This window comes from Cladophialophora psammophila (genome assembly GCF_000585535.1).
Source record: "Cladophialophora psammophila CBS 110553 chromosome Unknown aczJe-supercont1.24, whole genome shotgun sequence".
NCBI lineage: Eukaryota > Fungi > Ascomycota > Eurotiomycetes > Chaetothyriales > Herpotrichiellaceae > Cladophialophora > Cladophialophora psammophila.
The window spans coordinates 341,016-368,433 of record NW_006912945.1 but is presented as its reverse complement, the minus strand read 5'-3'; the positions used below and the strand labels follow the sequence as shown (position 1 = coordinate 368,433).

The window sequence follows — 27,418 nt, the reverse complement described above, 5'->3', positions numbered from 1 at the left end:
GACGGTTCACGGATTAATTTCGGAGAAGGATTCGGAGACAAAATACTAGCGAATGATCTTTCATTGGCCATTTGTAGTCTATTGAATATCCGCTGCCCCTATGGAGCAAAGGTGTATTGATCGTCACGCACTTCGTCGTTTGAATTATCAACGACTCTTAACGTCGCAAAATCTATACTCGTGGGGGTTCAGCTCAAGGGGAAAGATGTCCTTCAGAACTTGCTGAATAGAGGTCGGCCACCATTTCCATAGCGTCTATCCGTCATCCCCTCGGCGTCCATGGCAACCCAAGCTTGTGCATTTCTACAGCAAGCTGGAAAAGGTAATCCAAACTCTCGCACTGCGTTTTGGCTTTGGCGACGTTGCTACCCCACACGTATCTGGCCCGAGATCAGTGACCCGTCACTCTCATTCGGTCAAGGTACTTACATTCCGTGTCGTCGTACTAACACGGCGTATGTGTCCGGGAATTGCTCCATAGCTTTCTCCAAACTCTCCGTCAAATCCTCTTCGAAAGGGGTATTCTCGATGATCGGCACCCGCAAAGTATCATGGAAACCATGCATGCCTTTCCCTGGGCCCTTTGGGATACCTTTGATTTGCTCGATGTTGCTGATTTCGAAACAAGCCTCCTTGCCATGAAACTTCTCGACGAGCAAAGTGACCAAAACGGCCCATTGAGAATGCGTGTGAATACAACAGCCGGCGCCACGTTCAAAAGCGGCAAGAAACAAGGGCGTGCATGCCGATGGCTTCAGATCTAAGGGTTTTCGAATGTATTGTCGTGCAGATGGAGGATATTTGGGAGTCGGATATGAAAGGACAAACATGTTCTCAGGTCTCATGAGCTCTTTCTGTACGCCCGACGGGGCAATGTAGACGTGTTCATCCTTACGAATGCTTGTGCCGCCTCCAGTTCCAGTGACCCATCCTTGAAAGGGAGTCAGTATCTGCGGCCCAAGCAGACCGCCTACCGCCTACAACCTACCGAGGGAGTAGAACTGTTTGCAGAGACTGGGAATCAGATTCGCAGGGTGATCTGGATCGTCAGAGTGGACCAGATGGTCATTGTTTTGGTCCGCCATTGCAGTGGTGGCAGAGATTCCTTCGGGCAATCCTGATTGAAAGAATGGAAGAGAAACTGGATGAAGTTTCAACGTGGCTGGCCAACGCTGACACGTGATCCCCCGCCTTTTTGGTGCTAATTACCGAGTATTTGCGCAGGAGCTTCACCGATCTGAGTGACATTTGAAATCCCCTGGGTGGAGTTCACTCGTAAAGGACACCTTGCTTTGATCCCTCGAGGACAATTGAAATATAACCACGATCAGGAGTGGACTCACCTCTTCTCAATCTTCTCCTCATCCATCCTCTTCTTTAATTTGCTTCCTGGACCTCTTGCCCAATTGATTGTTGCTCTGTCTTCAGTGCTTGTGGCCCAGCATGCGGTTTAATGCAGCAATCGCCCCGGCCATATATGCTTCGGCTCTTCTCGCCGGCACAGCATTTGCGCAAGAGGAGGCTGAGACATCCACGAGTGCAGTTGAGCGGCCCACCTTCACCGTGAGTTGACCTTGTCTATCAATGTACCATTTACATTCCTGCTGATCTTGCGACTAGCCCTCAAGCCTGAAGGCGCCTTTCCTAGAACAGTTCACCGACGATTGGGACACAAGATGGACTCCCTCGCATGCCAAAAAGCAAGACTCCAAGAGCGATGAGGATTGGGCATATGTCGGTGAATGGGCCGTCGAAGAGCCGACTGTCCTCCCAGGCATTGTTGGCGACAAAGGCTTGGTTGTGAAGAACGCAGCCGCTCACCATGCTATTTCAGCCAAGTTTCCCTCCGTCATTAACAACAAGGGCAAGACTCTTGTCATTCAATATGAGGTTAAGCTCCAGAATGGCCTTGAGTGCGGAGGTGCATATATGAAATTGCTCCGCGAGAACAAGGAGCTACACGCTGAGGAGTTTTCCAACGCCTCTCCCTATGTGATCATGTTCGGTCCCGACAAGTGTGGAGCTACCAATAAGGTGAGTCAGGGTACTTGTTTGTGCTTTTTGGTCTGACGCTGTCCTAGGTCCACTTCATCTTCCAGCACAAGAACCCCAAGACGGGCGAATATGAAGAGAAACACCTCAAGAGCCCTCCACAAGCCAAGACTGGCAAGATGACCACCCTCTATACCCTCATTGTCAAGCCTGATAACACTTTCGAGATGTTGATCGACAACAAGTCCGCAAAGAATGGAAGTCTTCTGGATGATTTCTCTCCTGCAGTCAACCCTCTAAAGGAAATTGACGATCCAAAGGACAAGAAGCCGGATGACTGGGTTGAAGAAGCTCGCATTCCCGATCCTGACGCCGTCAAGCCAGAGGATTGGGATGAGGATCAACCTTATGAGGTTGTCGACGAGGATGCTGAGAAGCCCGAGGACTGGCTCGAGGATGAACCGGCAACGATTCCAGACCCAGAGGCTGAAAAACCAGAAGATTGGGATGAGGAAGAGGATGGTGACTGGATTCCTCCTCAAGTCCCCAACCCCAAGTGTGAGGAAGCGTCTGGCTGCGGCAAATGGGAGCCTCCGATGAAGAAGAACCCTCTCTACAAGGGCAAGTGGACTGCTCCTTTCATCGACAACCCTGCCTACAAAGGAGTTTGGGCACCACGCAAGATTCCCAACCCTGATTACTTTGAAGACAAGACTCCTTCCAACTTCGAGCCCATGGGAGCAGTAAGTGCCTAGTTTTCATCCTTCTTAGAGCAGCCATTGACTTTCCCCGCCAGATCGGTTTCGAAATTTGGACTATGCAGTCTGATATCACTTTCGACAACATCTACATTGGTCATTCCGTCGAAGAGGCCGCGGCGTTCCGCGCCGAAACTTTCGATGTCAAGCGGCCCATTGAAGAAGCCGAGGAGGAGAAGAGCAGGCCCAAGCCCGAAGACCTACCCAAGTCGCCCTCCGACATCAAATTCATGGATGACCCGGTCACTTTTATCAAGGAGAAACTCGATCTATTCATTACCTTGGCCAAGAACGATCCGGTTGAGGCCATCAAGTTCATGCCCGAGGTTGCAGGCGGAATCGGCGGCGCTGTGGCATTGGTGATTGCTATCGTTGTGGGCCTCACAAGCATGGGCGGCTCTTCGGCTCCTAGCAAGGAGGACGCTCACAAAGCCGCGCAGAAGGCGAAGGATACTGCCACCAAGGTCAAAGAGAAGGTGCAGATTGCCGCAGCGAGTGGTGCGGAGACGATAAAGGCTGAGCCTGGTAAGAGAGCTACTCGATCAACCGGCAACTCTGAGTAAACGGGTGCTGGCAAGGAAATTCCACCATTGGACCACATGATATGCGACTCCACTATCTCACCGCCGAACAAGGAATCGATGCGCTTGGGTTAAGCCACAAAAGGAGTCAATTTGAGGCGGATGACCGGAAAACTACAATACATCGCAGCCGGGACAAATGTTGAAGGAGTTTTCTACCGGGAATTGTTTTAGTGTACATCAGATCAAAGCCTACCCGATCAAGTCATCGTGCCTGCTTAGCAGCGCCGCTACAGGGCCATAAACTCGGGAGGGAGGTTTACGAGATTTATGCAGCATCAAAGTTCCAGTTTTTTTTTCTGTTACAAGACTAGCTATGACTGTCCGCAGTTCTCTTGAGATTTGTTCCATCCATACGTCGACAAGCCGTCATGATCATTTCAGGCAGCTTTCAGCATGGTAGAGATCGTCTCAAAAGGGCAGGCAATACTTCAGCGAGTCCCAGAAACTAGTTACATTCTCACGCGCGCAATATCAAATATGCCCAAGCACCGTCTTTCCGAGACTCGCACACACTTTTCGCGTTGGTGTTCCTGCCCTAAATGTGGTTCCGCGCTGGTAATCAATTTGTTCGTTTTGTTCATTTGCTGAGGCTTTTGGTTCGAGATACAATATCCACCTTTGCAAAATATCACCGAGCCTTTGTCCGCTTTATCTCGGCGTCTCTCATCTCTGCTCCATTCACCTCAAGCTCCCTTACGAATGTGTCGGCATAGCAACCTGCTTCTCAGTAGCCAATGCATCCTCGGCCCTCCACAAACTTGTCACCGTCTTCCACTGGGTGTAGAACCTGATGCCATCCTTGCCGTAGAAGTTCGCGAGGCCTGTCCCTGCCACGCTCCTTTTGTTACCAGTGAAGCTGAACATCGGGAGCGGTACGGGAATAGGAACATTGATTCCAATTTGTCCTGCCTCAAGTTCTTTTTGGAAGAGGGAGGCGGTGGGACCGGAGCGCGTGAAAACGGCGGCGCCGTTGCCATAGGGGTTGGAATTGATCAGGTCGATGGCTTCCTCAGTCGTGGCAACGTTCAAACAGACCAGGACGGGGCCGAATATTTCTTCTGTGTAGCATTTCATATGCGGCTTGACATTGGTGATAATGGTTGGTCCGACCTAGCACGAATCAGTAAAGCTTTCATAGATTGGGAGAGTATTTGGGACTTACCCAGTTGCCGTTGGGATATTTAGGTGGGTGTTTGCCCCGTCCATCAAGCAAGATGGTTGCACCTTCATCTTGCGCGCTCTGGATCAAATCCTCAACGCGCTTCTTGCTCTGTGGGCTGATCAAGGGACCGAGATCGGCATCGGGTTCGAATCCGCCGTTAATGGTTAGCTCCTTCGCACGCTCGGCAAGTTCTTGCAGCCAGTCTTTCGTCTCGCCCACCATCACGAGCGTGCTGAGTGCCATGCATCGTTGTCCTGCAGCGCCGAAGGCGGCCCCGGCGATGGCGTTCAATGCGTGATTCTTATTGCAGTCCGGAAGTACTGCAGCATGATTCTTCGCGCCCAGATTGGCCTGGACTCGCTTTCCCTGTGCGCAACCTCGAGTATATATATACTCACCGGCACGGTTTGAGCCCACGAAGGAAATAGCCTTGATGGCCGGCTCATCGATGATAAAGTCAACAGTCTTGGCCGAGCCATGGACGATGTTAACCACCCCATCTGGGAATCCGGCTTCCTTGCACAATTCAGCCAGTATCATGGCAGCACCGGGATCTCGCTCGCTGGGCTTGAGGATCAGGCAGTTGCCCGTCACAGTGGCTACGGGAATGCTCCAGAGCGGAATCATAGCCGGAAAATTGAACGGGCAGATGGCTGCCACTACGCCCAGCGGTTCACGGTATGAACGAGTTTCCATGTCTTTTGCCACCTCAATGACTTCGCCAGTGAGCTGGGTGGTGATACCGCAGGCGGTTTCACAGACTTGCAAGCCACGGAGGACGTCGCCTTTGGCATCTGCGAATGTCTTGCCTTGTTCAAGTGTGATAGAGGCGGCCAATCGATCCATATTCTGGCGAATCAAGTGCGTCAACTTGAAGATGATTTGCTGTTTGGATATGATGGATGTAGCTCGCCATTGCGGGAAGGCTTTCTCCGCAGACGCGACGGCTGCCTTGAGTTCGGCATCGGTGGATTGAGGCACTCGAGTGACGAGGTTATTGGTGGCAGGGTCATGGAGGTCGATCCATTGTGAGGTTTGGGAGGGGACGAACTGGTTGTCAATGAAGTTGTGAGTGTCAACAATGTTGGTGATCTGTTCGTGAGAGGTGGGATAGTCGGCGACGGCAGTGCTGGTGGCGGCAAGGTGGCGCGTAGTGGCATGAAGTCGCCGCCTGGCAATCTGCTCGTTTGGCGACATTCTGAGAGATGCAGAGATCTGGGGCGCAACTGATGCAGTGGCCCGTCGAGCTGTCAATGCGGGGACAGCACGTAGAAGGGACCGACGAGCGGCCATTTCTGCCAAAAATGGGGGAAACGAAAGACAGATTAGGAACCTAGCGTGCTCTTTTCACCCACGGGTTGAACAAATCTATTCTGGTGCAAGCAACCAGCAAATTAATAGAGGAGGGGGATGGTGGAAGAGCAAGCAGCCATTAGAAATTGCGGAGAAGGTTGTAAAGGGACGAGAAATTGCCGTGTCCGAGGTTCACTGCCAGGCGACCTACCATTGGCGGCGTTGGTGGCCTCGGCGGAGCGCGGGGGAGAAGGCCGAACTGCAAGGACGGAAAGGGCGGACCGGAGGCGGCTATTGTCGGCCTTCTCCGGTTGTTACTATCTGACGACCTTAGGAAAGAGATTGCACTGACATCACAATAACTCAGCTTTTGTGCTTTTCTACCACGTCGATCACTCAATCCAGACCTCAACAGTTGCTTGGGTAGAGTACAGTGTCTAGGCTATGGTACTCCTCCTTCAGGGTCCGTGGAGCCGTGAAGCTCATCAATATGTTTGCACTCCCAGCCTTGTCATTGGCGCCGCTACCTCGTGCTCCTCCGAAAGACTGTTGACCAATGACGGCCCCAGTTGTCTTGCAATTGATGTAAAAGTTCCCAGCAGCATAACGAAGCCTGTCCTCGGCCGACCGAATCGCCGCTGGATCTGTTGCAAAGATGGATCCAGTCAGCGCAAACCCGCCTCCTTGTTGGTCAATCTTGGCCAAGAGTGAGTCAAAGTCCGCGTCGCGATAGATGTGGACAACCAGGATGGGACCAAAGAGCTCTTGGCCGAAGAGAGGATGATCCAACGCCTTTGCAGTGTAAACGGTGGGTTCAATGAAAAATACCTTGCCGCCGCCATACTTGCCCCCGGCGACAAGCTCCAGCCGACTGTCTGTGTTGGCAGCATTAATTACTCTGGTGAGTTTCTCAAAGGCTGCTTGGTGTATGACAGGGCCGGTAAAGCTTTCGAAATCCTCGGGTGGTCCCACTTTGACCTGTTTAAGCTCGTGCTTCATCTCGGAGAAGAACTACTGATCGCGACTTTCCGGGATATAGATTCGCGAGCAAGCCGAGCACTTTTGCCCTGCGTACTCGAAGGAGGCACGGATCGTATGTTTGACAGCATTGCTGATATCGGCCGAAGAATGAATCAAATGGAAATTCTTTCCCGATGTCTCCGCAACCAGTCGTGGAAAGTCACGATATTTTCTTTCCTTCACGCCGTCTGCTATCCTGCCATACAGACTGCGGAACACGTCTGACGACCCGGTGAAATTGACAGCTGAGAGCTCTGGATGCGCAAGGGCCACTCTGGTGATCATTTCAGCATCGCCACCAACGAATTGGACAACGTTTGGCGGGAGACCTGCCTCGCGAAGGATCTTATAGACCAGGTAGCTGGCATATATGTTGGAAGGGGATGGTTTCCACAGGACGACGGTTCCCAGGAGAGAAGGACCCGATACGAGGTTTCCGCCGATGGCTGTGAAGTTGAAAGGCGAGATGGCGTACACAAAGCCTTCCAATGGACGCCAATCTGTGCGTCTAGATTATTCATTGGTGAGCCTCTCGTTATTTTGTAGTGAAAAGTCGGTTCGACTCATCCTGCTTGCCCGCGCTCATTCAGTGTAGGTTGCCTGGACTATATCTCCTCAGCGAACGAGACATTGAACCGGAAGAAGTCAGCCAGCTCTGCAGCAGCGTCAATTTCAGCCTGCCAGGCGTTTTTCCCTTGTCCAAGCATTGTTGCTGCCATCAACTCGAATCTATACTTTCCGGAAACAGTTCCGCTGCTCTGAGAAAGACTGCAGCTCGCTCTACGAAGGGCGTGTCTCGCCATTGCCGTCCTCGCCTTCAACGCCGCCTCGATAGCAGTTGAAACTTCCGCCTCCGTTGCTGGGATATACTTGGCGAAAGTTGACGAGATCTCGGAGGGCATATACGTCTCCGAATCAGTCGAGCCGGGCTGCTGTGCTTCCTCCTGTCCATTTTTTATTGATGGTATGCGAAGTGGAAGTTTCTGCCGCAAACCTTGGACCGCCACGATCAACTTTTCTCGCTCTGGGGACGATGGTGCATAATGTAGCCGAATATGTGTCAATTACAGCTATACAGCCTTTAGAGGAGCGTGTTCATACCCGGTACATTTGGCTCGTTGAAAGGCTTTGGGGTTTTGTAGGTCCCAGCTGTAGACAGCACCCTCCTGTTTACCGGTGTAAATGAGGAAGAAACACTAGGTTCGCCGAGTCTGATCACTGCGTTGCAATAAGGACCACTTATCCGAGAGACTGCATGAGCTGGCATCTCATAGCAGCCTGCTCCAGTGAAGAAAATTCGAAGTTGGCAGATGTGCGATTCAGTTCAAGGAGCGCTTTCGTATGATCGATAAGAAGGCATTTAGTGGGAGAGCAGGGCAGATGTATATTTCAACCTGAAAAGCCCTTCTTCAAGCCAGCAACATCCACATCACGAATAAATGGCCTTGGGGCCGAATTGGATGAAGGCCATCGGTTTGTCACTGATCTCGTGCCAGTACCTTGTCAGAGACACCGTCACCAGCCGATTCCAGCCGATTCAGCGAGAACCCCTATTCAATGATTTGGTTCGCCGAAACTAGGAGACAACACGAGGGAGGGATTGAGAATCCGATGAGTTCCCCGGTGCAATTCTCGGAAAGACCCCGTCCCACTTACGGTGGACCCTTTGTCAGTCGAGCCGAATCGGAAAGGCTGCCGTAGCGGCATAATATATACTTCGAACTGGTTGAGCTGAGATTGGGGAAGTGTTCGGTTTTCTATTTTTCTAATAGAATTAGACGTTTGTCGGGCCTTGAACTCCCTATTATAATCATCTAATCATGTTTTATAGAAGTAGACGAATTAGTTATCAACTTTCCATTGTTCAAACTCAATGCCCGTTTCGCAACAGTGTTTCTACACTTCAGGGCTTTGTATAGAGAAAGAACACTCTTTCAAAACAAGTCAATGATCAGACAGTGCAATCGGATCCTCCATAAAAGACATCTTCTAGCATGTTGTGATATTCGGCATGGAAATCACTGTACAAAGATTCTGATTGCTTACCATGGCCCTACAGCAGGCACATTCCCATACCGATCCTGCAGATACAAAAGATTGCCTAACAGCTCCTAAACCGGGCTGCTATGTTCCTGCAGTGACTTTCTTCGATCCTGATACGGATCAACTCTGTCTCGACGCTCAAGCCAAGTATTCCTATCTGGCAAGCACGGGTCTCTCTTGGCTTGTCATACTAGGCACTAATGCAGAGACATTCCTTTTGACAAGTGAGGAGCGCATGACTCTGCTCGGGCTAGCACGGAGATCTGTTCCGAAGGGATACCCTATCATTGCTGGAGTTAGTGGCCATTCGACGGCACAGGTGCTCGAGCTCATTAGCGACGCATACAATGCCAGTGCCAACTATGCACTGGTTCTACCTTGCGCGTACTTTGGCAAACAGACAACTTCAGCTGTCGTCCGAAGCTTTTACAAAGAGGTGGCCTCAGTTTCTTCGCTGCCAATCATCATCTACAACTTTCCGGCAGTCTGTAACGGCCTGGACCTCGACGCCAACATCATTACGGACATTGTAAAGGAAGCCCCCAATGTGATCGGTGGGAAGTTGACCTGTGGCTCGGCTGCAAAGATCACTTGTCTCGCTTCCAGATTCCCAGTCTCCCGTTTCGCAGTGGTGCGGTGGTCAGTCAGATTTCCTATTCGGTGGCCTTGCTTCTGGGAGTGCAGGATGCATAGCTGCCTTTGGAAATGTCTTCCCAAAAGCTGTGATCAGGATCTATGAACTATGGGCCGGTGGCCAACATGACGAAGCTCTCGCACTTCAGAAGTTAGTGGCATCGGCCGAGACTGCCACCAAGGCGGGCATTGCGAGTACCAAATATGCTGCTGCGGATTTTACGGCTCCGAAGGCGGGCATTTCTGATGGTGTGCGGTTGCTCAAACCTCGAAGGCCGTACAAAGAACCATCCGATGCAGTAAAAAGGTCAATCCAGACTGTGATGGAGGTGTTGCATCGAGAAGAATAACCGATGTTGGCGAAGACTCAGTCTCGTCTATAAACGGAATACCCCGGAAATCTTTTGAGGTATTTGTGTGCATAATGGATAGAAGTGCAGAGAAAGAATCCACCTGAGACCAAATATACATGGAATATCACCAGAATATCGTACCTCGGGTCTCACTGCATCCGAAATGCCGAGCCACTTGTAAGGAGGAAATTCCAGCCAATACAGAGAGAACCAACTTTCCCCGTATGGTTTCCACCAAGGCTGGGCTGTTCAAAACCTCAACCAATTGCTGTGGCTGGAAAGCTAAGATTACCACTTCGGAGCTGCGAGCCGCTTCAACGTTGTCCGAAGTAATAATGTCCACCCGGGCTCTCTGAGAGCTAAAAATTCGATGTAATCGATCAATCGAAGTCTCCGAGCGAGCGCTGATAGAGAATTTGATATCATATCCAAGACTATCGAGTCCATTGATGGCGATACGGAGCTTTTTAGGGGCGAGTTGAGTAGACATTTTCACGAGGGTTGAGGGTACAGATTCGATGTTGCAGAAAAGTGCGATATTAATCTATGATGGTCATTCTTTGACTTTTGAATCAGGTTTCGCATCAGCATCAAAGGCATTCATGACTTGGCAAAGATCGTGCTACCCGTAGCAAGAACAGGATGCCTTCGGATCCGAGAATTACAAAATGGATCATTGAGGTGTAGTATTATCCGACGGTCAATCAAATTTCCTGCCAGATAAGCGAATCGAATACTCTTCAGACAAGAAAGAAAAGTATTCAGCCGTGTCTCAGGAAGTAACTTAACGTAGACGGTATCGATTTGTTGATAATCTCTATTTCCAATGTCCACAGAGACCTTCTTCAGCTTTCGCCAACACGGGGTCCTTCTCTAGTGTCGGCACTGCCCACACAACTTCGTAGTTACCGACATTCTCACCCCCATTTGCAAAATCCCAAGACCCGCCCTCGGGATATGCGCCGATCATGGTAAACCCAGACAGCTGCAAGCTTTCCAAAGTACTCCTCGTATGATCGGCCGCAATATGGTGGCCATCGCCAGGCGTTAGGAGCTTAAATTCAGCACGTGGCTCAATATTGAATGTCTTATGGGCGACACAGGCGGGTATCACAAAGACATCGCCAGCGCGTGCCTGTAGTTCAATTCCCCCATCTTCTTTGCCAGAACCAAAGGTACTCTCATCCGGATCAGGAACAGTGTCTGCCACACCAAATCGGATGGTTGCACTGCCCGAGAGGGCAGCCATGCACTCAGGAGTTGCTGAGTGGTAGTGGGACGCCAGGCTGGAATGGTACCGAAAGATCCATTGAACACGCCATCCGTTATCGGAAAATGCGTCGTATGCTGCTGTTGCCATGCAGTCCGATGGGAGCGGAATACCAGGATAATGGAGGAGAGGTCGCGGCGAATTCGGAATGAGAGCCATTGGAGGCAGCTGATATCTTCTGACTTCAATAATCATGGAGAAACGACCAGTTCACAGCGGAAAGCAGTTTCCAGTGGTCGCTTTTTCTGCTCAGACAGGTCGAGTAAGAAAATCAAACACGGAATTTATAGGTTGCAGAGGGGCTTCTCGGGAAATGGGCCAAAATAGCCGGTTTGTGTACCAAGGCTGGCAGGCGGGAAATGGCCTCAGCAGATGGACACTGGTTGAAGCCACTGTAATAGATTCTAACGGCCTAAGAAAGAGTTTGGGGCTTCGTTACTCTGATAAGACAAGGCTAAACGCATTCAGAACACTGCGGACAGTCAATATCCCCTGAGCACCTATGCGACTATATTCCATTATCTGATGAAAAGAAACTGAGGAGGCTGTTGAGGAAGATGCTGCCATGGTTAGCAGATCGCCCTTTCGCGGACAAAAAGATGTGCTGGTTTGCAGATACGTCAGGCTCGGAGTATTGCGTTGATTTCGTACCAGGTACTGAGAATTCACTGGTCGTAATGTCCGGGGACTCGGGGCACGGGTTCAAGATGATGCCAATCGTCGGGCAGTGGGCTGTGAAACTCCTGGAAAATGGACAACAGGTTTTACCCAGGTGGCAATGGAAACAAAGCCAGGACAAAGAAGGGAAGCAATGGGGAGACGAGGTCAGTTGGAGGATTGGAACGACTGGGGAGGTTGAAGAAATCCTCACCGAGCACGAAAGAGTGGTAAAGGGACGTCTATAGTCCATCTGTCCAGTACCATAAAAGCATAGGAATAGATCCATCCCGTAAGCTGTAAACTATGGAGTACAACCATGCCAGCCAATTGCGGTGGAGAAATCGTCTTCGACGTCTCTTTGCTTCGTGGCTCACCGAAACTCTATGATTATGGGAAGATAAGCCGTCGCAGTGGTGTCGACATCTCGCGGTAGAGCAGAAACGGGATGATGGTCCGATAGCGATATTGAGGGTGGGGACACTCCGGATAGCAACCCGGGGAAGTGGAGCTTCTGGTGCCTTTATCGACGGAATGCGCTTCCGATGAAGCAGATGATGAGGAGAAGTTGGGTCCATCCATCTGCACACTTCAAGAATCAGAAGCCCCTTTCCGCTCTGGATCGTCGTGTTTGTCTTGATACTTTTGGCCTCACCCCGGCAGGCAGTCTAGCCGATCACACAATAGAGTATTATAGCCGCAAATGGATTAATATCTGCCTTTAGTTCTTCTTGTACAGAGAATGAGAGTGGATCTATCTTGTTGACTGTGTTCTGTTCTCTGGCTTTTCAGAGAGACTCTGCCCCTCTATATACTATTTGCACTGTGGCAACAAGCGATCCGCTGAATAGATCCGGATCTGGCCAGATCTGTCCAGACCTCGTTGTCGATTAACGGTGGCACCGAGGCTATTATAGAGAGGCCTCGGTTGAAGCATTGGTGGATTGGTTGGTTTGCTACAGTGGCGTTCTGCTGTCAACAGTTCTGAACCAATCAAGCTAATCAGTCGATATCGGACATCCTCGAACATACTCGGTTATTTTTGGTGTGAAGGCATAGTTCTGTTACATTGTTGTTTTGCGGCTGTTCTTGCCGTGTGTCGTCCGGGCAGCCCCTGTCCATGAAACTCTGATTTTCTACATGGTTCCAAGCCCTCAACAACAGACACCTGCGCTAAAATGTTAATTTTCCAATATCGGGCACAAATGGTAAACCAGCGTATTGTCCTACTTTCAATCCACCGTGGTGCATGAACAGCATCGGCGGGGGTAGTCAATGGATGTGCCAGCTGAGCGCGACATACTGCGTAGATGATGCCGCATGATCAGGCTCCACGACGAGAACCTTCTCCCACTCAACGCTATAAATCAGCTCCGAATGCTATTGCTTACCAGGGAGAACTCATTGGAGCTTTGCCTGGCATGGCTTCACTCCTCACAGATTCTCTCGGGGCTCGGCTAGGCGCTCGACTACCTTTGCGAGTTGCGTGCAATCAACGAAGGCCCCTTTCATCTCCAACCCCTCAGACAATCATCAACCGTAGAGCAAGGAAAGCAAGCTCATCTGCTGGTTCTGAAAAGCCGGATGTCTTTGCATCGCCTCCATTGGCGCGTCTCTCAACGTCAAGCAATTTTCGGACTTTGCTGTTGAGTCCTTTTTCACCCCTCTCTTGCTCTTTAAACCCGGGGTTTTGTTGTTCGAGAGATTGCAAATTCGCGATCAACATGGCTGAACCCAGACAGGAATCCATTGCTTCGCACATTTATCCATCCCCTAATTTACAAGCAATTCTGTGCGGGTAGAAATCGGGCAGAAATTGGAAAAAGATCGTGTGAGATCAGACAGCTGGGGTTCTCCGGTGTCTTCCTATGTTATGGTAGAGAACTTCAGGTCCAGGGCGACAGATTTATCGGCCATGATGACACGCAAACAGTGACAATGGAGAGAGAAAGAAATCAACGGGCAGACGGTAACCTCGAGACCTTGGAAATGATTGGAGAAGGAGACTGGCTAGGCGTCAAGTAAGTCTCGTCGCTGGCCCTTGCAGCTGAAATGGAGATTGCAACAACGTCTAGGTACAGTGGCGCGGGGACACATATCACAAAACCTTTTGATGATGGGTGAAAAAGCTCCACCCATGTTTGTCGAAGCCATGGGAAAAGATCTGCCGGCGTACTGCTGCCAGAGGATGTCGCATATGGATCGACGCAGAACAACAAGCGTTGCAAGCCACCATCGATCAAGGAACCTTTGATCTTATGCGCCGTTACAATGAGCTGGGAAGGCAAGCATTGGTATACAACACAATCCAAGTATACCTCAATCCTCGCGCGACAAAGTACAAGACCAGCTGGAGCTTGCTCGGGAGCAAGGATGGCGGTTGGGCATCAAGCTAGTTCGTGGCGCTTACATCAACAATGATATCAGGCAGGCGACCCACGACACCAAGACGCATGCAGACGCCTCGTACAATGGCATTGTCGAGGACCTCCTCTGCGGGAACTTTCCAGCAATGGGCAACCAACGGGCGGTAGAGCTTGATCTGCTGCTGGCAGGTCACAACTCCAGCAGTATTCGGAGAGCAGCTCGTCTAGCATCCGAACTTTCGGCTCAATCGAAGTTGAAAGTCATCCCAGAGTTCGGGCAGCTTCAGGGAATGGCTGACGATGTCGGATGCGAGCTGCTGCCGTTGGCGGACAAGATGAGGAGGGAGGGTAATCTAGCTCCGGCCAATACTTATATACCCAAAGTGTACAAGTGTCTGACCTGGGGTAGTATTCAGGAATGTATGCAGTATTTGACACGCAGACTCGTTGAGAATCGAGGTGCTGGTGACCGGATGAGAGTAGGCGCCGCAGAGTTTAGAAGAGAACTCCTTCGCAGGATAGGCATCAGATTCTCAGCCAGAACAATGCACGCACATTGAATGGGGTCGATTGAGAAGAGTCCAGAGGTTGAAATTGGAACCTGCTTATCAGGCTCGCCGGATACAGGTTGCCATGCCTATTCTCTACAAAATGTGCTGTGGACCATAAAATACCCCCTTACCATGCTCAGCTTCCCGATGCTCGTACATATTAGAATACCTCCAGCTCCAGGGCGACACAGCGCAATCTTGCATCAGCTCACAGACAAGAAAAGAAAACGCCCAAAAACACAGTTTGGCTTTCATGTCCTCATAACAATTCCAAAGCGGGCAGCTTCCTCCTCCCAAAAGTGTCGCCGCGCCCTCTCAGCCTCGAAGCTAGTTGTCCGGCTGCTCTTTTTGACTGTGCCCGCAGTAACCCACTTGGCGTATGCTCGAGCTTGGAGGTCACGGAGGGAGCTGCTCCGACGGCGACCGGTTACCTCCTCTTCACTTTCGCGGCTACGGTGGAGAAATGCCATTGCGTGTAGTTGCTCTGTGTTGGCGGTGTCGATGTAGATATTGCTGGTGTTCAGATTTTTGTGTTGAGAGTTGTGTTAGCTGCTATGTTGAGGGGTGTGTTTAGGACTGTTTGTGAGGCGATATATTCGATGGCTATTCACTCATTCGATGATAGGAGTTCACAGTCTTGACCGATCCAATATGGAGCAGGCAACGGGGTCCGCTTACCGTTATATAGACGTGTCTGTCCATATTGTTTTTGTTACTATGACATCGACAGAACCTCATTAGCTCCATCTCCAGGGTAAGCGGGCACATAATCCCTGTGAGGCATTTTGGGCGCTAAAAAAAAAGAGCCAAGGAGAAATCCAAAAAGATACAGGAGAATTTGCCAGCCACCAAAGCAGCCGACACAGCCCGCGCAGCCTCAATCAACGCATGTAAGGGTCAAAAGTGGAATGGTTCGTCGCGATGGCTTCCGCATTCAGTATCCGGCCTTGGCGTCCAGCGCAAATGGCTCAATAGCGTCGGAAAAGAGTTTGTCCAGCCTGACGTTTAACGTCAGCGGTTGCGCAATTCTTCCACATATGCGGCACGAGGCGAGAGGTACAAGTACTGGATACACGGCGAGACAGAGAGGTATATCTCACGAGCTTGACTACCTCGGCCAAACTTGCGAGCCGGATTCAAAAGTAAAATGGTACAGCCTAACAAGAGGAGAGCGATTCACTATTAGACCGAAGACGCCCTTCGTTTACAATGCGTATGCTGTTTACCTATGGGAACGGGGGCCCTCTGTCATTCATTCTATACTGTCAATGATGTTCGATGTGGCAGCCACTGTGACGTTCTTGGGCACGCTCAAGGTACATATTCCGTGACAGACTGTGTCATTATATGTGAGTCCGTTTGCTCGGTATATACTTTGTGTATGTTTGTGGAAATATCGCAATGGTGAGGATGTCAATGGAGCGCCGTCTGGTGCCGCCTCCCGGGGCCGACATAGTATCATCCCCCCCTGTGCATTAAAGTATATGCACATTGTTTCCATGCTTGTGAGTATCATTGTACTCTCCGTACTGTTGTGCTCGTTGCTCATTCATTATCCTCGCCATATGCCAGGTCATCCTCGTCATCTTCCTTCTTCTCAGCCTGTCCCTTGTAGTCATACACGAGCCGGGCTCTTCGAATTTCACCTTCTTTCCAGACCAATACCCGCCGAGTATATCGCCGTTCACCACTGATATCTTCGAAACCCCAGTTCTGCTCAGCCTGCCAGCCTGCCTCGTCCATGTTCTTCACCCAACTTTGAAGATGTTCGTCGTCCAGAAACTTGGAATCTGTCTGCCCGTCCTTGAGCTTCTGTGCCTGCAGGAACACTGCATCCTCTTCTGTACCGGGGCCTTCCATCTTGTATTCGCCTGTGTTCCAGAGTCTTGACTTGCCCCGACAGTTCCCGAAGATGCGATCATGATGATCTCGCTCTTGCCAATCTAGCGTGCGATTTTCTTGAGTCGTTGTGAGGCCCGAGGCAACTGAGGTGATGTCAACATGGTAGACGTCATCTTTCTTGTATTCTTTGATGGTAAGCTGCACGAGGTCAGCCTGGACAAGAAGATTATCACGGTGCCTGACGTACTACGACCGTCGCCAGGCTGATTGCAGTTCGAGTGAGCCAGCTCAGGCCCTGGAGAGCGAGCATTGAGTCGATGTCGTCCGAAAGGGTTTTGTTCTCATGTCCTGTCAGATCGACTCGGAAGCTCCAAAGCAAGAGACCCTCACCATGACGAATTTGCCCGATAGATTGATGCAAGTGATCTCCGGCGGCGCAGCCATGCTTGCACGCTGTGACAAAGAACTTGGAGCTTCTCACTAAGGGATTGGGTGGGGGTCTCAACTGGACGCGTGGGAGCCGAGCTATTGTAGAAGATATCGTTGGTCTATTGTGTGTCAAAATGAGGCTTCAACCGCAGGAAAGGAGAGGCGCAGTCTGGCAGCGGAATGAGAAGGTTGATGCGTTGCAACTCTGGCTCCTGAGGTGTCAATATTGCACTCCGCCGAGCGCGCCTTCCCCGCCAATTGCCAATTCAATCCCCACAACACATTCTTCTCTCACTCTTCAGATTCACTCTAATTCAACCGGTTTGTAACAACCATGCATACATCTAGGGAATATGGAATACCTCCAGATGATTCATCCCAGAATGGCCGCACATTTTGAACTCAATTATATACGACCACCCTGAGCTGCAAATACTCGCTTTCCCCCGCACGACGCCGTCGATATCACTGGACCCCGTTTACCTGCCAGCCAGAAATGCGTTGAAAGACGGAAATCGCCATCTGATGCTGGTTTCCAGATCCACGTCGTTGGTGAAAGACGCAAACTTCTTCCAACTATCTTTGAGTGTCTCAACACCATCGCTGACAGCCCAAAATCCCTCAAAGTCATATGTGTACATCAGCCCAGCATTCCGCGCCATTTCTACCGCTCGCAAGGCGTGAGACCTCCTAATCTCGTCAAAAGCAGTGAAAACAGCTGGTATCTCAGACTTGTGTTTGACATGTGCAAAGAGCGCGTGAAGCACAGCTCCATCTTCAATGGCCTGGGCTGCTCAATGAAAGGGTAAGTCGCATGGGCCGCATCTCCTATCATGACAACTCTGCCCTGTTGAAGTAAGGCGCAGCGTCGTGATCATGGATAGCCCACACCTCGTCTGGTTCAAATGCTTTGAGGATCAACTAAGAACACAAGTAAGCGCAGAACTCTTCTTCCCGGCGCCATACAAACTCACTTCGACCATCTTCTTGCAATCTGGATCGTATCTGACAAAGTCTTCAGGATTCGGTAGTTTTCCTACCTCCCCATCGCTTTGTGCTCGAGTATAGAAAACGATATTCATGGTCTTCCATAATGTATGGGCGTCATGTTGAAACAGCCATTCGGACCACACAGGATAGGGACAAATCTCAAAAACCGCGACGACAGTGTCTTCTCGACCTCCTCCATGAGCAAATTTCCCCCAGTCCTTTCCATCGATCGTGACTCACAGGGGGTGTGGCTGGATGGTCCCTGCCCAGCACATATTGTCTCGTCACACTGTGGATGCCGTCGGCGCCGATGAGACAATCCACTGTTTTGCGTCCCTTTGCCCGCCCCAGCCTTGCAATGACTTCTCCCTGGCCTCTCCCTTCGGCCAGAATGACGCGCGTGGCCATCTCCCATCATCATCCTTCAACATGCTGTTGGCTTTTCGGAAAGATGTCTGTTTTATGGCTGGATCTATGAGGCCCATGGCCCCGGTGGCATTTGCATGCAGAGCAAGAGCGCTACCTTTGTGTCGGTGTTGATGGACCTGTTCATATACCTGGACATGAATTGCGGGTCTTGAAGGAGTTCGCAAACCAGGCAAAGGCCGGCTATTCCTCCTCCTGCGATGGCAATTCGAATCGTCATAGTACTTTGCTGGCTGAATGGTGTACTGCAGTTCTACATCCTATTTACATGTCTCTAGAATCCCTTGGTTTTCATGATCATCGCACGTTCAGTCCCATCATGTCAGCTTTTACCACTTTATGTGTACATAACAGCAGTTACACTGGAGGCCTTATGCAAAACACCGAAAAGCGCAAGCTCTCGACCGAGTACACTACGAGCCTGAATGCGCAACACCTTTTCTTTCCCACAACCATTTTCTGACTCAGCATTGGCAGCCTTGCCCAGCATCGTCATGCTCATAGACCAGCGTTGCTTGCCAAATCACGAGCTTGTGTTGGCGTTCCCTTCCTCGCCGCGAGGTCGGTAGACTATCAGGCGCCTGGCCCGGACGCCTTGACGAGATGGTTCGCCAGCGGCTGTCAGAGGCGCGAGTCATGGTCAATCAAATTGTCAACAGGGATGGTGGCCCATCTCGTCGCAAAGTCGAGGCGTCCTCTATCGCAACCGAGCGACCCAGACCAGGAATTGGCCTCACTTCATTTCAGTTTGGACGAGGTGCTGTATTTCTGTCGCTAGATGTTTAGGAGATAGACAATAAAGCTCATGCTTCCCTCATCCGTAAGGTAGCTTCCTCTATACAAAGCTAGCCAACTTTCCTTTCCAAGAGTTCGACAAATGCAGTTGGTCGCCTCCGTCTTTCTCTATATTCATGGATTGGTATTCTCCTCGGTGCAGTCGACGCCTACTGTATCTTGCCCATGCCATGGAATGAGCTCTCTCTTCTCACATGCACCCCTCTCTCGGGCATGAATAGGGCTCTCGCGCCGAGTGAAGACCAGTCGCTGCTCAGAACTTTCCTTCTGATCCGAGTAGAACAGACACACATTCATCGCAGACCCCCACCAATGCCAGCTCAGCCCGGGAGATCCTCAGTAGTTCTCTCAACCCAGCACAGCTGAAGAATTCGACCGATTTGCAACAGGCCGGACGGCTTATGGCTTTTGCCAGCTTCAGTACTTTGTCGAGGCAGGGATTTCAAGTCGAACAGGGATTTTGCAGCAAAGTGATTCTTGCGGGAGTGTTGACGAGGGAGACGGAACAAAGGTCGGTTAGTTGGCAGCGCTGAATGTCGCCGCCGGTTCAACAGGCTGATCATGGTTTATCCAGTATGGAAGAAGTCGACAGACAAGCTCGACCAGCGTTTGTTTAAGAGAAGGCAGTCAGAGCTACCGCCTTGATTTGGAGAGAGACATTGGCGAGATTGTTCCGATGAAACCCGACCCCGGTTGGAACAAAGAAGACGTCAAGTTGCTGGATAGGTGAAGCCTGCATCCCTCCTCCTTGGCATCGGTTGGTGACAATAGGATCTGAAAGATACCTATCGTCACGATTTCAGTGGAAGCTCCAGCTTTCTCTGACTGAAACCTTAGCTGTGGTCAAAACTCGTGCTCTCATGATCTCAAACCTTCCTCCACATCTTCTCATCCGTTTCCATTCTCTCCATTGGCGACTTTGCCATTCTCCGTTGATCCTGCTTCCTCTAGTAAATCATCATCGATATTCTCCCCCAAATCTCTTTCCTCGAGAAACTCTCTGCCCTTCAACTTGTCAGGCAAATAATCTTGCTTAACCTTCCCATCAACATAATCCGGATTGTATTTGTACTCTTTCCCGTAGCCCAATTCTTTCATTAACCGGGTCGGCGCGTTTCTTAGGTGGATGGGAACCGGCAGACCTGCAATTCCGGGCTCTTCAAGAGCGTGCATTGCATTCACAAGAGCCCTGTACGCCCTCGTCGATTTGGGAGCAAGACATAACGCCACAGTGACATGAGCAAGGTTGATTCTCGCTTCAGGCATGCCAATTTTCTCACAAGCTGTATATGCTGCGGTCGCGAGCGGGAGGAGCGAGTTGTCCGCCAATCCGACATCCTCGCTCGCGATCACAATCATCCGCCTCGCAATGTACAGTGGGTCTTCTCCAGACTGGAGCATGCGCGCCAGATAGTACAACGCTGCGTTAGGGTCGGAGCCGCGTACAGATTTGTGGAATGCGGATATAGTGTCGTAGTGTTGGTCGCCGGCTCGGTCGTAGACGAGCGTCTTTGTGAGCGATTGCTTTAGATCCACCAGAGTCATGCCGGGTCGACGAGAGATGTCCATAGCTAACTCGAAGAGGTTGAGGGCCGTGCGGGCATCGCCGTCAGCAAAGGCGGCGAGGTATCTGATCAACTCGTCATTGACGAGTTGAGAGGGACTGTAATTGTTCCATTCGGCTTCCAGCGCCCGATGAAGGATGTCGCAAATATTCTGGTCGGTGAGTTTCTGCAATGTAAACGTCCGACACCTCGAAAGGAGAGCGTTCTGCACCTTGAAGCTAGGGTTCTCGGTCGTGGCGCCGATCAGCGTAACATGTCCAGCTTCGACCGGACCGAGGAAAACGTCCTGCTGGCTCTTGCTAAATCTGTGGATCTCGTCACAAAATATGATTGTCTTGCGACCCGTGAGGGCCAGTTCGCTTTTGGCTTCTGCGAAGATCTTCTTACACTCCGTCACCCCAGAAGATGTACTGTTGATCTCGACGAAGCGCGAGCCAACCATTCCAGCTATAACGCGCGCAATGGTCGTCTTTCCTGTCCCTGCGGCACCCCAGAGAATCATGCTAGGGACGCGGTCTTGTTCGACCAGTCCTCGTAGCACGCCATCGCGGCCGACCAGGTCCTGTCCACAGACTTCATCTAGGGTTTTAGGACGCATACGTTCTGCTAGCGGGGCTGCTTTTTCAAAGGGGTTGTGTTTGGGCCTTTTGCTCTGAGGTGCAGCTGCTTCAATACCATGGTGAGATGTGCCTGTCTCCTCATTCTTCATAACGGGGTGTCCATTGGGTTGTTGCTGCGTCGAAGTGGGTGCGAATGGTCGTTTCGCTGCTATGGCAGCAGGCGGTCGAGTATCGCTAGGAGATGGTATTGGCTGGGAGGACGAAAAGAAGGAGAAAGCATCACGTTTGGCGACAGGCGTCTTGAAGAATTTGCCCGCCCCGGGTGTAGAATTGCTTTCACTCTCAATGTACTCGGTGCAGTTGGAATCGATGTGGTCGTTGATCGTGGTTTGTTTGACAGATTTGCCGCAGATTGGGCATGCGACCATGATGGGTGTTCATAATTCAATATATCAGTGTCTAGGAAGCAATCTAAAAACTCAGGGAAAGACAGTCCGAGACGGTGATGAAAGTGCCTGCGGATTCCAACAGTTGGAGTTGAGATCCGCTGCGTGACACGCGTTAAGTAAACCCCACTCGTGACAAGGCTGAGCATCCCTTTTACACATGGGGCAATATTGCATCAACCACATTGAGATCAAATACATAGATTTCTTCATGCTGTATTTATCTAGTATCTCACGCTCTATGGCAACGTCCGCGAAGCCTATATAAAGCATGCTGTCAATCAGGTCATGTACTTCTTTAGGCCCCTCAATCGGTCCTTTGCATCTTCCAAGACATCATCGTTCTTACAGACCGCAAACCGCATCCAATCTTCCGCCAAATGTGCCCTCTCGTCCGTATAAAATTCACTCGGCGGAATCGCCGCAACTCCCAATTCCATGATCAAAAACCACGACATCTTGAAATCCCGCAGTCGGTCTCTGACATGGTCCGGGAATTTGTAGCCTTCCGGGAGCTTGACCTTTGATAGGTTAGCGAGCACGAAATAGCCACCCTCAGGAACTGAATAGGGGATGCCCAGTTCATCGAAGATCTGGCAGAAGCGGTCCATTTTGCCCTTCATCTCGGTGATTTGTTGGTCCCAGAATCCAACTTTATCCGCCTGTTCGAATCCAATCGCGGCAGCCTCTTGCAAAGGGGAGACACTTGAGTAGCAGATTCTTGTGTGTGCCGCAGCCACGTATTTGATCAGCTCTGGCGGGCCGATCAGATAGCCTACGCGCCAGCCCGTCGCGTAGAAATTCTTCCCCGCCGATCCCACCGTGAGTGTTATTTTGGCGAGCTCGGGAGAGAGCGTGGCTATTCGTGTAAAAGGGACGTAGTATAATCGGTCATAAACCTCGTCTGACAAGATGATGACTTTATGTTTCAAGCATAGGTCGCCGATCCGTATTAGCTCTTCCTTGTTCAAGACCTTCCCGACAGGGTTGTGAGGTGAGTTTAAGACAATCATCTTCGTCTTGGGGTTGAACGCCTTTTCCAGCTCGTCAAAATCAATGGTCCAATTCGCGGCGGAGGATGTTCGCTCCGCGCCGTCGGCAGGCGGGTGCATAGGGACATATTTGATTGTTCCGCCAGGCATCTCAATATTGCTGAGATACTGGTCGAAGAACGGTTCAAAGATGATGACCTCGTCGCCCGGTTCGATAAAACCCATGAATGCGCTCAACATGCCTGGCCTCTGTCAGCGAGATCATCCATCCTCAATTGTTCGTGATGCCTGCCTTCATTGGCCCCCGTTGTGATCGTGACTTCGGTTTCTGGATCCAACTTTCTGCCGAAATAAGGCGAGTATGCATCGGCAATCGCCTTTTTCAACCTTGGCCTGCCCTTCGTGGGAGAATATTGATTGCACTCTACTCGGTCAAGAGCACTCTTCGCAGCGTCAATGATGAATTGGGGAGGATTGTAGCCACTGTTGATCTCCACATTAGTCCTCCGTCCTGCCCACGACGGTCGCGAGCGGTGATGTCAGTGTGTGCCTGCATACTCACAAAAACCCTTGGCCCATGTTCACAATCGGCTGCATGGGCGACGCAGCAGCGGCCTCATTGACGATGGACCAGACATCCTGCCTCTGCCCTGCGACGCGCTTCGCAGGCGCAAACTTGACATCCATCTTAGGCGTCGACGAGAAATTGCAGCGAGAAGTGCGCGGGCGACTCGAATGCGATGGACCACCTCTAGCAGCGAGGGGGAGTTCTGCTCGAAAGACTGGGCGAGAGGCGGATCGGACTGCTGTGGTCGTCGAGAAGCTGAGGTTCATGGGGCCTGAGACACAAGAGTCAAACTACGCTGAGAAAATTCGGAGTGTGACTTGGGAGGACAAAATTGATGTATGGAGAGTTGCGCAAACAAGATGGATTGACCAGTGAGACTGGCTGGAAATGATTGCGAGATCGGGGCAAAGCATGTCAACACCACACACCACTTACCGCGGCAGTCTGACATCATGTCTCAATGTACGAGGAACCGAGTAGCACCATCTCAAACTGCATTCAGGGCGGCCTCACTTCAAATAGAGGTCATCATATCTTTGGACGCACTGGTTCTCTCTCATTCAATCGTGCAGCTCGCGCCCACAAACCGCCAAGCCCTTTACGAGAGAAGCACAACGTGTGTGCGGCGTCAGATGGCGACATTCTCTGGGCTTTGATTTCGGCGAGTCCCCGATTGTGTACCAAGTACCAGGTACCGCACGGCGCTGGCCCCGGTTCCATCAGCCCCACAGCTGCGCTACTACGACTCAAATACCATGAACCAAACATCCAGCAGCGCCTGCAGAGCCCAGCAAGAGAGTAGTCTCGAGGTGGATTGATCATCTGTATCGTTCATTCGATTCTATTCGTCAGGAGGTCGTTTCAAGTGAAAGAAAATACCCGAACCCTTTTGACGCCGCGCAAAATATGCAGCGATTCCACCAGTTCTTCTCACACCCAATCTACCCAGGCATATGCCCCTCTGCCCAGTATAAGCTTGTACATTATCCACCTCTTTTCATCTGTACAGTAGTCCGTGCCACCGCCCATCTCCATCATGCGTACCTCACGCTTTGCCCTCTCTGGGGATAGTTATCCCAGCCCCCATACGCAGGCGGTGGTTGAGGAGGATACCAACCGTGTGGCGAAGTCATCTGTACAGGCGACTGTTCCCACCCGCCCCCATATCCACGATCTCTCATCTGTGGAGGAATTTGAGGTCCATCCCAACCTCCACGTTGTGCACCTTGGACCCCTCGTCGTTGTCGACGTTGTCCAGGAACAATGCCATCCAATTTCTTCCCCCTTGGCCGTCTGCATGCCCTGATGCAGCATCCGAGGATAGCGAGTAGCAGCAGGCCTCCGATTGCGCTAGCAAGGGCAATCACCAAAGTTTTATTGCCGTCAATCCACGACTTGACTTCGCCTCCAATGGTGCTGCCCTTGCACACACCATTCTCGCATCGCCCTCCGCCGCCGCACGGAGTCCCGTCCAGGAAGTTTTGTTGCATGCTGTAACACACATTTGCTCCAAAGTCTGGACTGGCACAGCTCAAAGTGCAAGTTTGACTGTTGCAGGCATAAGTAACGTTATCACTAGTGTAGCTACCCATGAGGGTCTTGCACTGGAGATCTCGACTTGTGCACTGGCCACTGGCACATTCAAGGCCACTACCGCAGTCGGTTCCGTCGGGCGCGGTGGTGTCTGTCGGACATGTTCCATTAGTACCAGAACAAGTCTCAGCAGGATCACATTGGCCAGTGCTAGCACGGCAGACGGTCCCAGCAGAAGCGAACTGGCAAGTCGACGTGCAACAACCTTCGTTGCTGGGGTCGCAGACAGCGCCTGAATTGAACTTGCAAGTCGTGGGATTGCAGCAGCTGTTTCCTGCACAGGATTCGGTGCCGCCACAATCACAGTCTTCGCCTTCCTCAACGATACCATTGCCGCACTGGTTGCCGCTAATGGTCACGACGCCTTTGTTGTCGGTGAGGCATTGCGACTGAACGGAGTTGCGGCCCAGCGCGCTGCAAATGTTACCGACCGAGCAAGGCGAGAATTTGGTGATGTCCGGCGAGGAATAAGGATTCATCATGTATTGAGCATTGGCATCGCAGGTGCTGGATGAGAGGGGGCAGCATTGACCGGAGTTGACAATATTGGAATCGGCACAGGTGCTGGAATCGCAATCGTGGACGGCACCAAAGGTATGCCCACTTTCGTGAGCAAACACTTGCCACTCACTCGAGGTCTTCGCGATCACGTTGGCGCCCGTCACGCTCTGAGAGTTGCCGCTAGTGTCTTGCTGCGAAGTGGAACCGTGGTTGCACAGCTGTCCAAGCCAAGCCAGGCCAACTTCGGCGCCCGTGTTACAAGTCGTGAAGAGAGACCAGTAAGCATTATCGTCGCCTCGTTGACCACGCCATGTAGAGAAGAGGTTGAGCCGTTGTGTTATATCGGTGCTGCTAGAGCAACCCACATTCCATGGCGTTTGAGTGCTTGGTGTTCCGGGACATTCGCCATCGGAAACGGTCAGATTGCGAAGGCCGAGAGTGATGTTGAAGGTAGATTGGTACAGTTCAGAAGCAGTGTTGACCAGACTAATAATGTATTGCCGCAAGCTATCGGTTGAGTTGAAGCTCGCGGTGTATGTACAGTCACTAGCCACCCCGACCAGGGCAACTTTGCGAGTGGTTGGGCAACCAGCGGTGCTGCCAATGGTGGAAGCCAGATTGACACCTGCCGAATTGCCCGAGCCCACACCGCCGCCGTCGATATTATTCTGGCGCTTTTCAAACAGGTTGGAAATGGACATGGAGCCTATGTCGCCCCAGAAACTATCGTCACGTTTGAGCATCAAGTCGCGGTAGATGGGATGGTCAGGATGGGTGTTGAACTCCAGTTTGTCAGAGGTACAGGTCAAGCTAGCACTTCGTTTGAGGTCCGTATGAGGTTGTCGACTGACATCCGAGTCACGCCAAACAGTCATATACTCGTCGTCATCTTCTTCCAGCTCGGGATCGAGGTCGTGTTTGGTGGCCATGTAGTTCGACTTCAGTTGGACATTGTGGTGATTGCCCATGACTGTGAAGGCACCCTCAAAGAGAGGTCTGACGCCATCCCGCCTCACAGCAATTCGAGCCCAGCCGACATGTCGGTTTATTCCCTCGTCGTCGACGAGAAAGGCTTTTCCCTGATAGATCTTGTGGTCCTCGCGCTGCATCTTCTCGACGTGTCTGACGTTGCCATCCTTGTCGATAAATTCCATATAGGAGTCTTCATGGATGATGTCATGGTTAGGTTCAAGGCTCAGCCGAATATGTTGGGCATTCTGGTGGAGGTCGAATGTCAAATCGAAGCTGGAGGTGCAGTATACCCTTTGCGAGGGCGTTTGTATTCGGGGGTTTTCAATTAATGAGAGGTAGTTTAATGGGTTTCTGGACTGGGAGTGTGCATCGACGGTGCCCGCGAGCAATAGCAATAGACCTGACACGACGGTCGTGGCGAGTTTCTGAAGAAGGCGCATCTTGTGCTTATGGAAGACTAGAGCTTAGGCTGGAGGTGAGGCTGCGGAGGTGCGCAGGGTGCTCAGACGACTCTCTGTTCAGTTTGCATTGAAGGCGCAAACAAGTCGTCGAGGTCGACCGTTATACTAGCGAATGTCCGAGTGAGCAGCAAGACGGTGCTAGTCAGTCAGCAGAAGGTAGAAATTCTATGGCGACGGTTGCTATATAAATTGGGTGTGATAAGGCAGGGCGGATGTATCGAATGCGCAGCCTGAGATGTTGTATGATATTATGGAAGCGAAAGGCCGGAGGAATTGATAATGTCTTGCGTACTGTACACAGAAGCAAGGTGGAGCGACAGGTGCAGAGTAAGAAGAACGAATGTCGTTGTCGTACGCCCAGACGGGGGTGGTGCGGACAAAGTTGCAATATGGTAGTACTCGGTATTGGTAGAGGAGAGCAAGAGGAAGAGGAGCAGTTCGCCCAGCCGTACCAGAGTGGGCTGGGTTTGTCAACAGCGTCGGCGTCTGGCGTTGGTGGGCTCAGCCACCCCAAGCAAACGGATCCCGGGCATCACGGGGGCAGAAGGGGGCGGCGCCGCCCCAGCGCCAGCATTACGAGTCGCCAAGCAACTGCT

General features: G+C 51.3%; 15 protein-coding genes across 15 annotated transcripts; 4 read left to right on the top strand and 11 right to left on the bottom strand.

Annotated features, from left to right (window-relative positions):
• Positions 1-262: 262 nt before the first annotated feature.
• A1O5_11261 (methylthioribulose-1-phosphate dehydratase) lies at positions 263-1,085 on the bottom strand (the record flags this gene model as incomplete). Its single annotated transcript, XM_007751833.1, has 3 exons — positions 263-380; positions 430-931; positions 989-1,085. 3 exons carry the CDS (start codon positions 1,083-1,085, stop codon positions 263-265), a joined length of 717 nt encoding a protein of 238 aa, XP_007750023.1.
• Positions 1,086-1,443: 358 nt separating this feature from the next.
• A1O5_11260 (calnexin) lies at positions 1,444-3,313 on the top strand (the record flags this gene model as incomplete). The annotated part of the gene is made up of 4 exons (XM_007751832.1): positions 1,444-1,563; positions 1,621-2,034; positions 2,082-2,735; positions 2,789-3,313. The coding sequence occupies 4 exons, from the start codon at positions 1,444-1,446 to the stop codon at positions 3,311-3,313; spliced, it is 1,713 nt and encodes a 570-aa protein (XP_007750022.1).
• Positions 3,314-4,027: 714 nt separating this feature from the next.
• Positions 4,028-5,789, bottom strand: A1O5_11259 (methylmalonate-semialdehyde dehydrogenase (acylating); the record flags this gene model as incomplete). Its single annotated transcript, XM_007751831.1, has 2 exons — positions 4,028-4,444; positions 4,497-5,789. 2 exons carry the CDS (start codon positions 5,787-5,789, stop codon positions 4,028-4,030), a joined length of 1,710 nt encoding a protein of 569 aa, XP_007750021.1.
• Positions 5,790-6,197: 408 nt separating this feature from the next.
• A1O5_11258 (1-pyrroline-5-carboxylate dehydrogenase) lies at positions 6,198-7,094 on the bottom strand (the record flags this gene model as incomplete). Its single annotated transcript, XM_007751830.1, has 2 exons — positions 6,198-6,760; positions 6,815-7,094. 2 exons carry the CDS (start codon positions 7,092-7,094, stop codon positions 6,198-6,200), a joined length of 843 nt encoding a protein of 280 aa, XP_007750020.1.
• A 1,762-nt stretch (positions 7,095-8,856) lies between these two features.
• Positions 8,857-9,835, top strand: A1O5_11257 (uncharacterized protein; the record flags this gene model as incomplete). Its single annotated transcript, XM_007751829.1, has 2 exons — positions 8,857-9,406; positions 9,459-9,835. 2 exons carry the CDS (start codon positions 8,857-8,859, stop codon positions 9,833-9,835), a joined length of 927 nt encoding a protein of 308 aa, XP_007750019.1.
• A 175-nt stretch (positions 9,836-10,010) lies between these two features.
• A1O5_11256 (uncharacterized protein) lies at positions 10,011-10,328 on the bottom strand (the record flags this gene model as incomplete). The annotated part of the gene is made up of 1 exon (XM_007751828.1): positions 10,011-10,328. A coding segment is annotated over one exon (318 nt), but the record flags the coding sequence as incomplete, so codon positions are not given.
• Positions 10,329-10,655: 327 nt separating this feature from the next.
• On the bottom strand, positions 10,656-11,267 carry A1O5_11255 (uncharacterized protein; the record flags this gene model as incomplete). The annotated part of the gene is made up of 1 exon (XM_007751827.1): positions 10,656-11,267. The coding sequence occupies one exon, from the start codon at positions 11,265-11,267 to the stop codon at positions 10,656-10,658; it is 612 nt and encodes a 203-aa protein (XP_007750017.1).
• A 518-nt stretch (positions 11,268-11,785) lies between these two features.
• Positions 11,786-12,013, top strand: A1O5_11254 (uncharacterized protein; the record flags this gene model as incomplete). The annotated part of the gene is made up of 1 exon (XM_007751826.1): positions 11,786-12,013. The coding sequence occupies one exon, from the start codon at positions 11,786-11,788 to the stop codon at positions 12,011-12,013; it is 228 nt and encodes a 75-aa protein (XP_007750016.1).
• A 1,690-nt stretch (positions 12,014-13,703) lies between these two features.
• A1O5_11253 (uncharacterized protein) lies at positions 13,704-14,691 on the top strand (the record flags this gene model as incomplete). The annotated part of the gene is made up of 2 exons (XM_007751825.1): positions 13,704-13,786; positions 14,079-14,691. 2 exons carry the CDS (start codon positions 13,704-13,706, stop codon positions 14,689-14,691), a joined length of 696 nt encoding a protein of 231 aa, XP_007750015.1.
• A 1,536-nt stretch (positions 14,692-16,227) lies between these two features.
• On the bottom strand, positions 16,228-16,968 carry A1O5_11252 (uncharacterized protein; the record flags this gene model as incomplete). Its single annotated transcript, XM_007751824.1, has 3 exons — positions 16,228-16,722; positions 16,772-16,864; positions 16,915-16,968. The coding sequence occupies 3 exons, from the start codon at positions 16,966-16,968 to the stop codon at positions 16,228-16,230; spliced, it is 642 nt and encodes a 213-aa protein (XP_007750014.1).
• A 464-nt stretch (positions 16,969-17,432) lies between these two features.
• On the bottom strand, positions 17,433-17,615 carry A1O5_11251 (uncharacterized protein; the record flags this gene model as incomplete). The annotated part of the gene is made up of 1 exon (XM_007751823.1): positions 17,433-17,615. The coding sequence occupies one exon, from the start codon at positions 17,613-17,615 to the stop codon at positions 17,433-17,435; it is 183 nt and encodes a 60-aa protein (XP_007750013.1).
• A 2,437-nt stretch (positions 17,616-20,052) lies between these two features.
• Positions 20,053-21,717, bottom strand: A1O5_11250 (ATPase; the record flags this gene model as incomplete). Its single annotated transcript, XM_007751822.1, has 1 exon — positions 20,053-21,717. The coding sequence occupies one exon, from the start codon at positions 21,715-21,717 to the stop codon at positions 20,053-20,055; it is 1,665 nt and encodes a 554-aa protein (XP_007750012.1).
• A 299-nt stretch (positions 21,718-22,016) lies between these two features.
• Positions 22,017-22,952, bottom strand: A1O5_11249 (uncharacterized protein; the record flags this gene model as incomplete). Its single annotated transcript, XM_007751821.1, has 1 exon — positions 22,017-22,952. One exon carries the CDS (start codon positions 22,950-22,952, stop codon positions 22,017-22,019), a length of 936 nt encoding a protein of 311 aa, XP_007750011.1.
• Positions 22,953-22,960: 8 nt separating this feature from the next.
• On the bottom strand, positions 22,961-23,414 carry A1O5_11248 (uncharacterized protein; the record flags this gene model as incomplete). Its single annotated transcript, XM_007751820.1, has 2 exons — positions 22,961-23,210; positions 23,290-23,414. The coding sequence occupies 2 exons, from the start codon at positions 23,412-23,414 to the stop codon at positions 22,961-22,963; spliced, it is 375 nt and encodes a 124-aa protein (XP_007750010.1).
• A 915-nt stretch (positions 23,415-24,329) lies between these two features.
• A1O5_11247 (uncharacterized protein) lies at positions 24,330-26,801 on the bottom strand (the record flags this gene model as incomplete). The annotated part of the gene is made up of 1 exon (XM_007751819.1): positions 24,330-26,801. One exon carries the CDS (start codon positions 26,799-26,801, stop codon positions 24,330-24,332), a length of 2,472 nt encoding a protein of 823 aa, XP_007750009.1.
• Positions 26,802-27,418: the final 617 nt, after the last annotated feature.